At 37.1% G+C, this 13263-nt stretch overlaps 1 protein-coding gene across 1 annotated transcript; it reads left to right on the top strand.

Moving 5' to 3' along the window:
• The first annotated feature begins 171 nt into the window (after positions 1-171).
• Positions 172-12722, top strand: srpra (SRP receptor subunit alpha). Its single transcript, XM_084124576.1, has 14 exons — positions 172-498; positions 1884-1967; positions 2065-2228; positions 3294-3454; positions 3555-3717; positions 4212-4362; positions 5211-5341; positions 5451-5569; positions 6881-6967; positions 7123-7295; positions 8557-8770; positions 8851-9014; positions 11473-11571; positions 11652-12722. Exons 1-14 carry the CDS (start codon positions 376-378, stop codon positions 11778-11780), a joined length of 1962 nt encoding a protein of 653 aa, XP_083980702.1. The 5' UTR covers positions 172-375; the 3' UTR covers positions 11781-12722.
• The last annotated feature ends 541 nt before the right edge of the window (positions 12723-13263 follow it).

Here is a 13263-nt window from a genome sequence, read left to right on the forward strand (position 1 = left end):
ATGATGATAACTATATATAGTTATATAATATATTATATCTATATTGTATTATATTATATTACTATTTTATAATTTTTCTCCAAACTTTTATCATAATTTAAAAAAACAAATAAGAAAATCGCACAAAAAAAGCCAAATACTTAAAAGCCCTGGTCATATGTGGCGGAAGTTACATCATTTCCGCATTATGCCACTGACGTGTCTGATCGTGAGTTGAGTGTAGATTCTCACGGCAGGCAGCACTGCGTGCGCACAGTAACTCAAGCGCAGGGCAACTTTGGAGTACTTATTTATTTTTTTACACCTATTTCGTTTTTGTTGAACGCTGTTTGTTCTGTCCTAACCTAGAATTAGGTTGTTTCGTGTTTGGCAAAGATGCTGGACTTCTTCGCCATCTTCAGTAAAGGGGGAATCGTGTTGTGGTGTTTCCAGGGGGCCGGAGTCTCTGAGTCCTTTACCGGGCCTGTCAACGCTCTCATCCGCTCCGTCATCCTCCAGGTGAAGTCCCTGCTCGGCCTGCTGTGGATTATTGTTGAATTCACAAACGTTATATAGGCAGGGGAGATATCGCCAGCTTAGCCCAGCTAACACATGGGCTAGTTAGGCTGTGAGGGTGTAATGTAGGCAGGTTACTATGGGAACTATGATAGACGATGTAAAATAGCACGAATATGAAGCATGACAGATGAAGCATTAGGTGGTTTCTGAATCTCAGTTTTGTATTGTACGTGTTGGACAGTCAAATGCGTTGCGTAACACAGCACGTGCCAGCCTAGACAAACCGAGAGATGAATATAGACACCTTTAATGTTTAGATTATACTTTTTTTTTTAGTACTATTACTCCTTGCATACATTCATAATTGTAAGTAGCAACTTTTTATTTTCAAGAAAAATGATACATATGAATTCTTTAAAGAAATGAAATTACTTGTAGGAATCTTTTAAGCTATAAAACTTATAAGATAATAATATAATACACTTTGGTTAATTTTAGAATTGAATGTATTGTAACCATCTAATTTCGTTTGTCTTTTTGCTTGAACAGGTTGTATTCTTTGTTGCAATATAAAAACCCAGACAGAGGGCTTTTATTTATTTACTCTAATAAGTATTTTATCATTATTATAAAATTGTTTTTGTCAAAGTTTATGATTATGCAACGGTAGCCGCTAACTCAAAGTAGAATAAAAAATCAAAATATAACATTAAAAGCCTCTTTCCATGAATGTTAATTAACTATTATCTAATTTAAAATGAACCTAGCATGAAAACAAACCAAGTGTCTGTATCACTCTCCATCCCTTTAAACGATTATTTTGGTCTGTCCATCCTTCTCCGCTCCATCCAACAGTTAACTTGATTAAAGATTATCAGAGTTATTATAACAAGTTGTATGTTAAAGTGCCCCTATTATCCTATTAAAGGTTCCTAATTTTGTTTTGGAGGTCTCCTACAACTGGTTTACTTGCATCAAAGGTGAAAAAACACTTTCCTTGTATATATACATTTTTCAATGATTCTCAAACGACTTGTCCGAAGATTCAGACTCTCTAAACCCCTCCTTTCCGAGAGCTTACTCTTCTCTGATTGGTCAGATGACCCAGTCTGTTGTGATTGGTCTACCAATCTATGCCTGTTACCATAACTGAATTTCAGCACCAGAGGCTTCATAAAGCTCAGCAATTGTAAACACTGTAAAGACAGTAATGTTGCATAGATTTTAACATATCCAGCCGTTCGTGAGTCCGATGATGAAACATCAAAATAACTAGTTAACCAACCCGTTTACATTCACAGATACCCTTATTACACACTGCATGAAAGGCAATATTCGAAAAAGACATTAGAAGTTGAATGTGTTTTTTTGCTTTCTGTTTGCAGGAGAGGACTGGGAATAACTCTTTCAACCACAATGCCCTCAATCTTAAATACAAGCTGGACAATGAGTTTGAGCTTGTGTTTGTGGTGAGTTTCATTTTCCTTTTTCAGTGCAAGTAAAGTTCAGTCAATGTCCCATGGCTCAACCGTCCATATGCCTGATCGTGTGCTTCTGGTGTCCCAGGTGGGTTTTCAAAAGATCCTGACGCTGACATACGTGGATAAGTTCATAGATGATGTCCAGCTTCACTTCAGAGATCGATACAAGAATGAGCTGGAGCAGAGAGGTGCCCTAAAGTTTCTGCTCAATAATTTTGAGTTTGGAGAGGACTTCCACAATCTTCTACGGTGAGAAAAGACCTTTTTCCTGGGTCGATAAATATGAATAGCTGTCAGATTTTTATTTTTAAATGTATTTTTGTCTGCAAAACTAATTTCACACACTTAAGAGTAAACCTTTGGATCAAAATATTTTTTTTCAGGTATACAGGGCTCAACGCTAATCATTTTTACTTGCCCTGCCAAGATTTCCACTGGCCCCATCACAAAAAAATAAAATAGCCTAAATAAAATAGGCCTAGTCATTGTCTTTGTTGTTATATATCGTTGTTAACCTTAATAAATAAGGTTGTGTCAACCTAACCCCTATCAATTTCAAATATTGTTAAAGACAAATAAACTAGCAGTAATACAATAGGAACATATAATCAAATTACGAGCAATAGCACAAATACAGTAGAACAAACATACAAATTAAATAAACACTGCTTTTCATGTTTTTCTCATTTTCAGGGAGAGAAAATGAATGATCATATGTAAAATAACACTGCATAGTCTTCACTGTTTAAATTAAATATAGATTAATCCTTATTAAAGTTGCAAAAGTTATTCAGTCAAGCAGCGATTGTTGTTTGATTAACATTTAACAAGAAAGTAGCAGGTTTGTTAGGCTGCTGTCACTTAAAGAGCTGCACCTATCCAAAATATATGTTCTAATGTTTTTATTCCGCAAAGATGCATTCAATTGATTAAGATTTGTATTTCAAATAAATGTTCTTTTGAACTTTCATCAAACAATCTTTTAAAAAAATGTATCATGGTTTCCACAAAAATATGAAAATATAACTGTTTTCAACATTGAAAATAATAAGAAATGCTTCTTGATGCACCAAATCATCATATTAGAATGATTTCTGAAGGATCATGTGATATTTAAAGACACTGAAAATGTAGCTTTGCATCTCAGGAATAAATGACATTTTAAAATATGCTTACTTTAGTTATTTTAAATTGTCACAATGTTACTGTTTTTTTTTTTAATGTATTTTTGATCAGATAAATGTAGCCTTGCTAACCAGAAGAGACTACCGTACTACTTGTTTAAATAAAAGATTACAATTACAATTTTTGCAGGGAGGCGGAGGACCGCAGCAAAGCCAAGGGCCCCGCCCCTATGAAGAATTTCAAGGAGTCCCAGAAATCCCAGAAAACTGTGAAGTCTATGATTGAGACAAAGGATGGAGACAAAAGCAAGGAGCAAGGAGGCAAGAAAAGTAAAAATGCCAAAAAGGAAGGTGAGAAATGTGAAGGACGAGGCAGTGGGGAGTAAGTGGCGCTTTCAGTGCTTATACGTTTGTTAGTGTGACCGTTTCATTCTTGTTCATCTATTCTCAGGCGTCTCAGGAGGAGATCAGACTAAAGCTGCTTCACAGACGGTCTCTAAGAAGACTGTGGAGAATGGAAGCGATGGTCTGACCGCAGAGGAGATTATTGAGAGGAACCGTGCCAAGTTCATCAGCAAGCAGCTGGGTGGCGGAAAACCAGACAAGACCACCAGGTAGGAGACATTATGAACTGTGTGAAAATGCATTGCAGGTGAAGCCGTTTTTGATCACAGATCACTAAATGACTTCCACTTTAACCCTCAAGTTGAATTCTAGACTACATTTGACAGCAGAAGGTTATAATAAACTATGGAAGCTTGTTTCCGCCACAGAATAAAGAATAAAAAGGTAAATGAGACCTTTTCATCTCACAATTCTGACTTTTTTCTCACAATTGCGAGTTTACATTCTGCAGAACTGTGAGATAAAAAGTCGCAAGTTTGAGGAAAAAAAAGGCAGTCCAGAAATGGGCTTTGGACTCTTCAGAATTGGACTTTATAACTTGCAATTGCGACTTTATATGTCACAATTCTGAGGGGAAAAAAGTCAGAATTGTAAGATGAAAAAGTCGCAGTTATCTTTAAATTGTTTTATTTCATGGCGGAAACAAGCTTCCTTAATAAACTCTCCTGATGTTTAAAGTTTTTATTGCTGTTGTATTTCACAGTAAGTCCCCTAAACCCCAGAAGCCAAAGGGGAAGGCAAACCGGGTGTGGGATATGGGTGGGAGGAACGCTGGAGAGCTGGACTACAGTGGAAGCAATGGCAACAACTACAGTGACGGGCAGACACAAGACCATGAGGCCTCAGCTGAACCGGTGAGCAGTCCAGATTTCAGTTACCTTCATTTATATAGCGCTTTTTACAATACAGATACAGCTTTACCGTTATAATAGGAAATTATTACAACACAGATTGTTTTGGCTGTACAGCAGCTCTTGAAGAAAGCCATTGTCTAGCTTAAGTAAGTCTTGGATTGATTCATTTCCGTTGTAAAAATTAACTTGGGTGCCGCTTACATGAAACCGCTTTCAACTGAAAAGAGAAAACTTTTAATGCCTTCTGGCTGTTCATTTACACGACAACGGCGTTTTGGTGGCCTGAGAGCACAAACTTTGAAGTAGGTTTCAAAGTGCAAGTTTTTGAAAACGGGTTTCATCTCCATGTAAACTTCAGAAACGTGAATCTGTGAAAACAGTGACGACATGTGTTACGTGTTTAGTCTATAGGCATGCGTGTTTGAAAGCATATGTGCGCGGGTGTGTAGTCTTTCTTTCTTCTTTCCGGATCCGGCTGACTACAGTAAACCTCGGGATAAACAGAGACTAATATTAGCGTAGACGGCATTCTTCTTATGGTGCAACGAGTACATCACGTGTTTTGGGAAGTGTTCCCGGTTCCGGTTGACCTGATTTATGCAGCCTGAAATTTCTGAATTATAGAAATTTATAATGTGTATGCCAGGTTAAAGAGATGTGTTTTTAGTCATTTAAACTGACAGTGTGTGTCTGCTTCCCGAACAATGCTAGGAAGACCCGGGTATACTTCATTTTCCACGTTCCGCTCCGTCTGAACTATCCCTTTATAGGCTGCCAAAAGTTTCATTTATAGGGTAGTTTAACACTTTTAAATGAATTGCAGATGAAATTGTCTGTGTTCCTCTCAGCTGATCCAGGTGGATTCAATGAAAGGTGACCTGAGAGGTGTCGATTATGAGTCCTCAGATGAGGATGATGATGATGAGGATGAAGAAGTGGAGGAGGAGAGAGTTGTGGTGCCAGACACTAACAAGAAAGGGTAACATTTTAAAATCTCGATTCTGTTCTTTCAACATTGAATTTCTTCATCTGAACTTGCTGCTGAATGAGTCTTGGTTTGAATCTTGAATCTGCTTGTTTCTCTGCAGAGCTAAAAAGGGTGGTTTTGGGGGAATGTTTGGGATGCTGAAAGGCCTGGTGGGATCTAAGAATCTGACTCAGGAGGACATGGAGCCAGTTCTGGACAAGATGAGGGACCATCTTATTGGTAGGACATCGCTCTTGCTCCATGGCACCTCACTCAATACACTTGTTTACAATTTGTTTTTAATGAAATTGTTACAGGGTTCCTACAGTCATGGACAAACTGGAAATATTGAGGATTTCTTTAGATTGGTGTTTTCCAGGCCTGGAAAAGTCATTGCAATGAATGAGACATTTTGATTTTGACTGTACATATTTCTAGTTAAATTTCTACTAATATATTTAATTACACGAAGGTGTGCTATGGAATTTGTGTAAAAATTTACAGAAAAACAGTGTAAAAATGTTAATAACTAGAATAAATAAAATAAAATAAAATAAAAGGGACAAAATGAAGTAGGAAGAAGGAATTAAAAATACAGGTATTATAGGTTGAAAAGGGCAGAAAAATTTGTGATAAAAATATGATTAAAGTAAATAAATTTGATATAATAAAAAAACTTTAAATAAAAAAAATAGATAATTGATATGTAAATATATCCAAAAAACTGTACTATAAGTAGAGAAAGTATAATAAAAATGAAAGTAAATAAGAATTTGAGTTAATTATAAATATGTATTAAATAAATAAAAAATAAAAATGTATATTAATAAATACATCCAACAATACAGAGCTATATGTAGAAAAAGTAAAAAAAATGGGTTTAAATAAACAAATAAATAGATTAAATTAGTAAAAAAGATTAAAATAAATAATAATTGATATAAATAAATACATCTAGAAGTACAGGTAGAATATAGGTTGAAAAAGTAGAATTTTTTTTTAATAAAAACAAATATACAATAAATAGATCTAATAGTACAGTACTATAGGTAGAAAAATCTGATTTAAATGGTGATTTAAATTAATAAAAAATAAATATAAATAGATATTGATACAAGTAAATAAAAAAGCATAATAAAAAAAATTTAAATTGTAAAATTTGTAATTTAAAAAATGAGTAAAATAAATAACATTTGATTTAAATGTTTGATTTAAATAAATATAAAATCTTATAAAAAAAATGATACATCGAACAGTACAGTAACAGGTTGAATAAAAGCGTAATAAAAATGTAGTTAAAATAAATAATTTAAAAGTGCACTATGTAACATTTGGCGCTCTAGCGGTTAAACAAAATTGCATGTATAATAACAGTAAATTATGCATGATTACATGCAACTAACCCTAAACCAAAGCCTAACTCTTAAGCAAGTACATGTGTATAATTACTGAGTCTGTAACAAGGACACCTTAAACTGAAGTATAACCCAGCCTACATGTATAACTGGATCAAGCTAGCTGCAATTTGAGTTTTGTCTCTCGTTCTTCTAGCCAAGAATGTAGCAGCTGAAATCTCCTCCCAGCTCTGTGAGTCTGTGGCCAAGAAACTGGAAGGCAAAGTCATGGGCACTTTCACCAGTGAGTACAGCACACACACACACACACACACACGCCTGCTGAACAGCTCATGCAAACAAGAGCCTTCCCACAGACATGTGTACGTTCTCATGCCAGCACATCGAGTGCATGTCTCTGCTCTTGTAAATGTCCCTGTGCTGTGTTCTCCTGTCCAGCTGTGGCCTCTACAGTAAAGCAGGCTCTACAGGACTCCCTGGTGCAGATCCTGCAGCCCAAGCGGCGTGTGGACATCCTGAGGGACGTGCTGGACGCTCGATCTCAGCGCAAACCCTTCGTCATCACCTTCTGCGGGGTCAACGGCGTCGGCAAGTCCACCAACCTCGCCAAGGTGAAGTGAAGTAAAAAAAAAAGCACTTGTAGAAGTTTAAGGTCTGGAATACCTGGAAAGCTTCTGTTGAAAAGTGCTTGAAATTTAAAAGGAATATGTGTGTGCGGTTTGCATGCCCGAGAAACAAATACACTACGATTTCTTAATCTCTTAGTCTCTTCTGCTCACCAAGGCTGCTTTTATTTGATTAAAAAAAACAGCAAAAAATAGAAATATTGTGAAATGTAATTACAATTGGGGAAAAAAAACTATTTCTATTTGAATACATTTTAAAATGTAATTTATTCCTGTGATCAAAGCTGGTGTGTGGTGGCGTTCTGCCCTTCGCATCATCAGGTGGTGTTTGAGGAGATTCCCCCCTTCCATATGTATAGCGCTTTGTGTGAGAAAAGCGCTATTTAAATGTAACAAATTATTATTAATTTTATCATTAAAGCTGAATTGTCAGCATTATCATCACTCCAGTCTTCAGTTTCACATGATCCTTCAGAAATCGTTCTAATATGCTGATTTGCTGCTCAATTATTATCGGTGTTCAATTATTAATGATGTTTTTATTATTATCTATGTTAAAAAGTCAAAACAATATTTATATTAACAAAAATGGTAAAACTTTACAATAAGGTTTCATTAGGTAACATTAGTTAACATGAACTCAGAATGAACAGTACTTCTACAGCATTTATTAATCTTCATATTAGTTCAAAGTTCATATTAGTTTCAACATTTACTAAAGCATAATTAAAATCAAAGGTTGTATCAGTTAACATTAGTTAAGGCACTGTGAACTAACATGAACAATGAACGACTGTATTTATTAACTAACATTAACAAAGATTAATAAATACTGTAACAAATGTATTGATCATTGTTAGTTCATCTTAGTTAATACATTAACTAATGCTATCTAACGAACCTTATTGTAAAGTGTTACCGTGAAAATGTATATATTAATAATAAAATAACAGCTTAATATTTTTGTAGAAACCAGATTTTTCTTTTTTCAGGATTCTTTGATAAATAGAATGTTTGACGAACAGGATTTATTTTAAAAAGTCTTTTGTCTTTACTGCCACTTGATCAATTTAATGCATCCTTGCCGAGTAAAAGTATTTATTTATTTTATTTCTTTTAAAAATTGAATAGTGCATCACAATTTCCGCAAAAACATTAAGCAGCAAAAACTGTTTTCAATATTGCTAATGTTTCTTGAGCAGTAAATCTGCATATTAAGGTCATGTGCCTTTTTCTTCCTGTACAGATCTCTTATTGGCTAATTGAGAACGGCTTCTCGGTGCTCATCGCCGCGTGCGACACGTTCCGCGCGGGTGCGGTGGAGCAGCTGAGGACTCACCAGCGGCGTCTGAACGCTCTGCACCCGCCGGAGAAACACGCGGGACGCCCCGCCGTACAGCTCTTCGAGAAGGGTTACGGCAAGGACGCGGCCGGGATCGCCATGGAAGCCATTGCCTTTGGTAAAATCCACGTGATTTTAATGAAAGAAGCGAAACTTTCCCAAGGACTCATTGGTTAAGGCATCTCTCTCTCTCTCCAGCTCGTAACCAGGGTTTTGAAGTGGTGTTGATCGACACAGCTGGCCGTATGCAGGATAACGCCCCTCTGATGACGGCTCTGGCGAAGCTGATCGCGGTCAACACCCCGGACCTGGTCTTGTTTGTGGGAGAAGCACTGGTGGGCAATGAGGCTGTGGATCAGCTGGTAGGTGTAATGCCAGATATAGTCTATAGATGGTAGGGCTGGGAATCACTGGGTACTTCACGATACGATACGATACGCGATACATTGTTCACGATACCGATAATATCACGATATGGCGATACTGCGATAATCGATATATTATCAGTAATAACTCACAATATATAATGTTTTAAGAAATAAAAAGTTTTTTTTTTTAATTAGGAAAATGAATCTCCATTTCGTTTTTGGATGAAACACAATAACAAAAACAACTTGTGTCTTATCAGTTGCAACAAAACAGTCACAGACACTATTTTTGTTTTGCTGCAGATGATTTTTTTCACTCGGGAGAAATCGAGTGGAATCGGTGATGCTCGCATGGTCGCGGCTCGCAGCGTGTGAGAGGAATTACAAGCCGAGCCGAGCACGTTACGAGCACCTCCCGATAATTTTTAAACATGTTTTTTCACCAGCTGTCCCCTATTGCCAAATCATACACAACCACGTCGATGGGGCTATACCTCAGTGGCAGCAACCATACAGCGTGCACTGTCACTGTCACACACACACACACACACACTTTTCTTTCTCTCTCTCTCTCTCTCTCTCTCTCTCTCTCTCTCTCTCTCTCTCTCTCTCTCTCTCTCTCTCTCTCTCTCTCTCTCTCTCTCTCTCTCTCTCTCTCTCTCTCTCTCCCATTCGCAACATGAAGGTTTAGCGCGAAAGCCCACGTGATTGCTGCCGGCTCGGGATAAAATTCATGCAGGACAGTCGTGCCTGCTTTGATGCGATTATCAGTTAAACTGATCTCACGACCTCCCGAGTGTCCGAACTCGCACCGTGTACGCCCGCCCTAACGGCTTTTAAGATCGATAATTGGCAAGAGAGCATCGAGAATCGATCGCGGGAGAAAATATCGCGAGATATTGCCATATCGATATTTTGGCGCACCCCTAATAGATGGCACTGCTTTATAGTGTTGTATGGAGTGGTGCAGGGATGACGTCACTTTGTAGGCCAAAACGTGGAAGCGAGTTAGCATTTTAGCACTTCTGGTTTCCTCGTCCTGAAGTCAATGGGTTTTATGAATGGGGTTTTGGTTAAATAAATAAGCCCAAGACACTTTAATGTTTAAGTCTACGACATAAAATACATCCATATTACCCCACTCGTGAAGTGTCTTGAAAAAGGCGGTTGCTAAATGAGAGGCTGTCGAGGAGATTAAACGTCATTGCGCTGAACAGGTAAACTCAGTCTGCTTTTATAGCCTCGTTATGCTTATAATTGTGCTCTTACAAACTATTCTAATGTTCTGGGCAAATGTTTTTAGATAACTGAAAGAGTTTGTCGGAAGCTTAGCGATGGTGACGTTGAAGTCGAGCGACTGGTGTAGTTCGTTTATAGCCTACCTTTAGCTTTTTACTTCTGGCGACTGCATTTAGGCTTCAAAATTCATAAAAGTTGTGTTCATCTGTGATAATTATCTTGATCGACAAAACGTGCAAGTATCATAAACTTTTGTTGATCACAGAGCTTGATTTTTAGTGATAATCTAAAGCCTGTGGGAAAATCCTATTGGGGTTTTCTCGAGGGAACCAGCGTGATGCTGACTGCCGGTTGGCCGACAGTGACGTCACACCTGCACTCTATTCAAATTGTATGTTTCTGGTTAATAACTGGGAGACAAAAAGTGGTCTTGCACTAGACGGGAGCTTGATGGTTCTGAAAGAGTGGTCCTCAAGGGTTAACAGCTCACTGGAGGAGTATTTCAGTCAGTTATGACTTTAATGATGCTTTTATTACGTTGAAAAAGTTTTTTCTTTTTTTTATAGAAATGTATTATTTTATTCAACAAGGACACATTAAATACGATAAGTCTTTACTGTCACTTTTCATCTGTTACTAAAGATTTCTATTTTAAATAAATGTTGTTCTTTTGAACTTTCTATTCATCAAAGAAACCTGAAACCTATTATGAAATGTCTGTATTTTTTGTTTTAGTTTGATCTATTTTAGTACATCTAACTAAATAAAAGTGGGAAATGTTAATTTTAATGTATTTTAAGTGAAAAAAAAAAAAGTATTCTATTATAATTGTTAAATTGTAAAAAAAAATATTTCGCAATATTGCAGTTTTTTTTATAGTATTTTTGATCAAATAAACAAATAAACCTCGAGAGATTCCACATGGCAACATATATGTATAATAATGATATTGATAGCCTTTAATAATGAATTCAATTGAACACACGCGAGGAAAAGTAAAAGCAGGATAATTCAACCAATTACAAACAGCGTCAAGGCTGCTAAGCCCCACCCATTTTTAGGTCATCCTGATACATGCTATGTTCTGTTTCTATTGGATCCACTTGAATGTGGGAAGTCGATGTCAGAAACCAGTTCTGGCATTCATAACACATATTTCGGTTAATATTAATATTCAGTCTGTAATACATGGATGTTTACTGCATTTTTGTAGGTGAAATTTAATCAAGCCCTGGCTGATCATTCCAAGACTGACAAACCCAGGCTTATCGATGGCATTGTTCTGACCAAGTTCGACACCATCGATGACAAGGTATGACTGTTGGAATCCTTCTTTAGTTTTAAGCTCTTGTGAAATGATCCTTGGTTAAGAACTTTGCATGTTTCCTGTAGGTGGGCGCCGCCATCTCCATGACCTACATCACGGGTCAGCCCATCGTGTTTGTGGGCACCGGGCAGACGTACAGCGATCTGCGCAGCCTGAACGCCAGGGCTGTGGTCAGCGCGCTCATGAAGGCCTGAGCTACACCACCGCTCTCAGCTTCCTGTCAATGCACACAAGCCTATGTGTTTTTTTGGTTTACTACAGGTTTAACTGAAATTCAGTTTATATTTAGGAGCCCTCTTGTGTTTTGTTCCAGGAAAGAAAAAAAAAGTGTTTGATTCAGTTTAATGAGTGGAAGGAATAACATTTGACTTGATCTCACCTCAGCAACTGTTTTTGATTGACATGCAGCACAGCCAATCAGAGAGCAGCAGCTACAAACGCTCATTTAGATCTTTTCATTCAAGATGAGAATGAGATGAGGAAAGTATTTTTGCACTTTTCTGCCTCTCTTCGCTACGATCAAGTGTTCTCATGCGCACTTCCCCGCAAAAGAAGAAAAAAGACGGATAGAGGTGTAATTCAAATGTCATAAAAGAAATATAATATATTCTAAATGTATTTTGTCTACTTTTTATTTGATTTAATGTAGGTACATTCAGAAGATGGCCAGCCACCCGAAACTGTCTCAAGAATTCACTACCATAGTGCCTCAGCTCATTACATTCGCAGTTGTTCCCAAAACTGCCTTTCCTCATTCTTCCTTTTTTACTCAGGCTTTTCATGTCACTTGATATGAAAGTTATTAAAGGTTATTGAAAGATTTGGTGCTTGAGGTTTAAAGGTCAAGGTCTGAGAGAGGCACCTCAGCAAAGAGTTGTAGAATGCTGCGTATACCAAACTATCTGAATCCCTACAAAGTTACCCTTTTGTTTTAATTCATTAGTAACTGTACTGTCATTTTCTTTTCTTTCAGATCCCTTCATGCTTTTATTTTAGAACAAAAAGTCAGGTTTTAATTCTCCTCACATTAATTTGCGCTAGCACAATGGTAAGACTGGAGAGCTTCATCGAGAAGATTTGATGTACTTTAAGAATGTGTAATATTTCTTAAATAAAGCTGCTATAATAGCCTGTAATGACCTGTTTTGTTTGGTAGGCTGCTGGGAGTTGGTTTCCTGTACAGTACTGGTATGTTCACCACATTTCTAAAGAATAAAGACAATAGACATGCCTGTTGCATTGCAAAAACAAACAGCATGACTGATGAGGTGTTATTCCCTGAATCATAACTTTTATAGGCCAGGTCTTATGAATCAGTCAAAAATAATCACAAATTATCGATATACTCGATATACTCAAATCCATCAGGGTGGTGCTTACTGAGAATCATCTATGTTTGTGATGGAGTAGTTACACATTTTTCAGATAAAAATTTTGGTGTAGTGGAAGTGTTTTGTTCAGTATGTAGATGCTGCTGTAGGAAACACTGTTCTCTCACCATATTTTGCAATGCAAAAGTACGCTATTTTCAGTGAATGTGCGAGAGATTCATCAGTCGCTATAGATAACCAACTAGAAGAAAGTTACAAATGGCTGCATCAATTCGTACACTGTTAAAAATAAGATGGAAAAATGCTTCTATTTAGCTTTCCTATAGAGCGTTGGCGCTTGCAACGC

This window comes from Abramis brama (genome assembly GCF_963993115.1).
Source record: "Abramis brama genome assembly, chromosome: 9".
In the NCBI taxonomy this organism is placed as follows: domain Eukaryota; kingdom Metazoa; phylum Chordata; class Actinopteri; order Cypriniformes; family Leuciscidae; genus Abramis; species Abramis brama.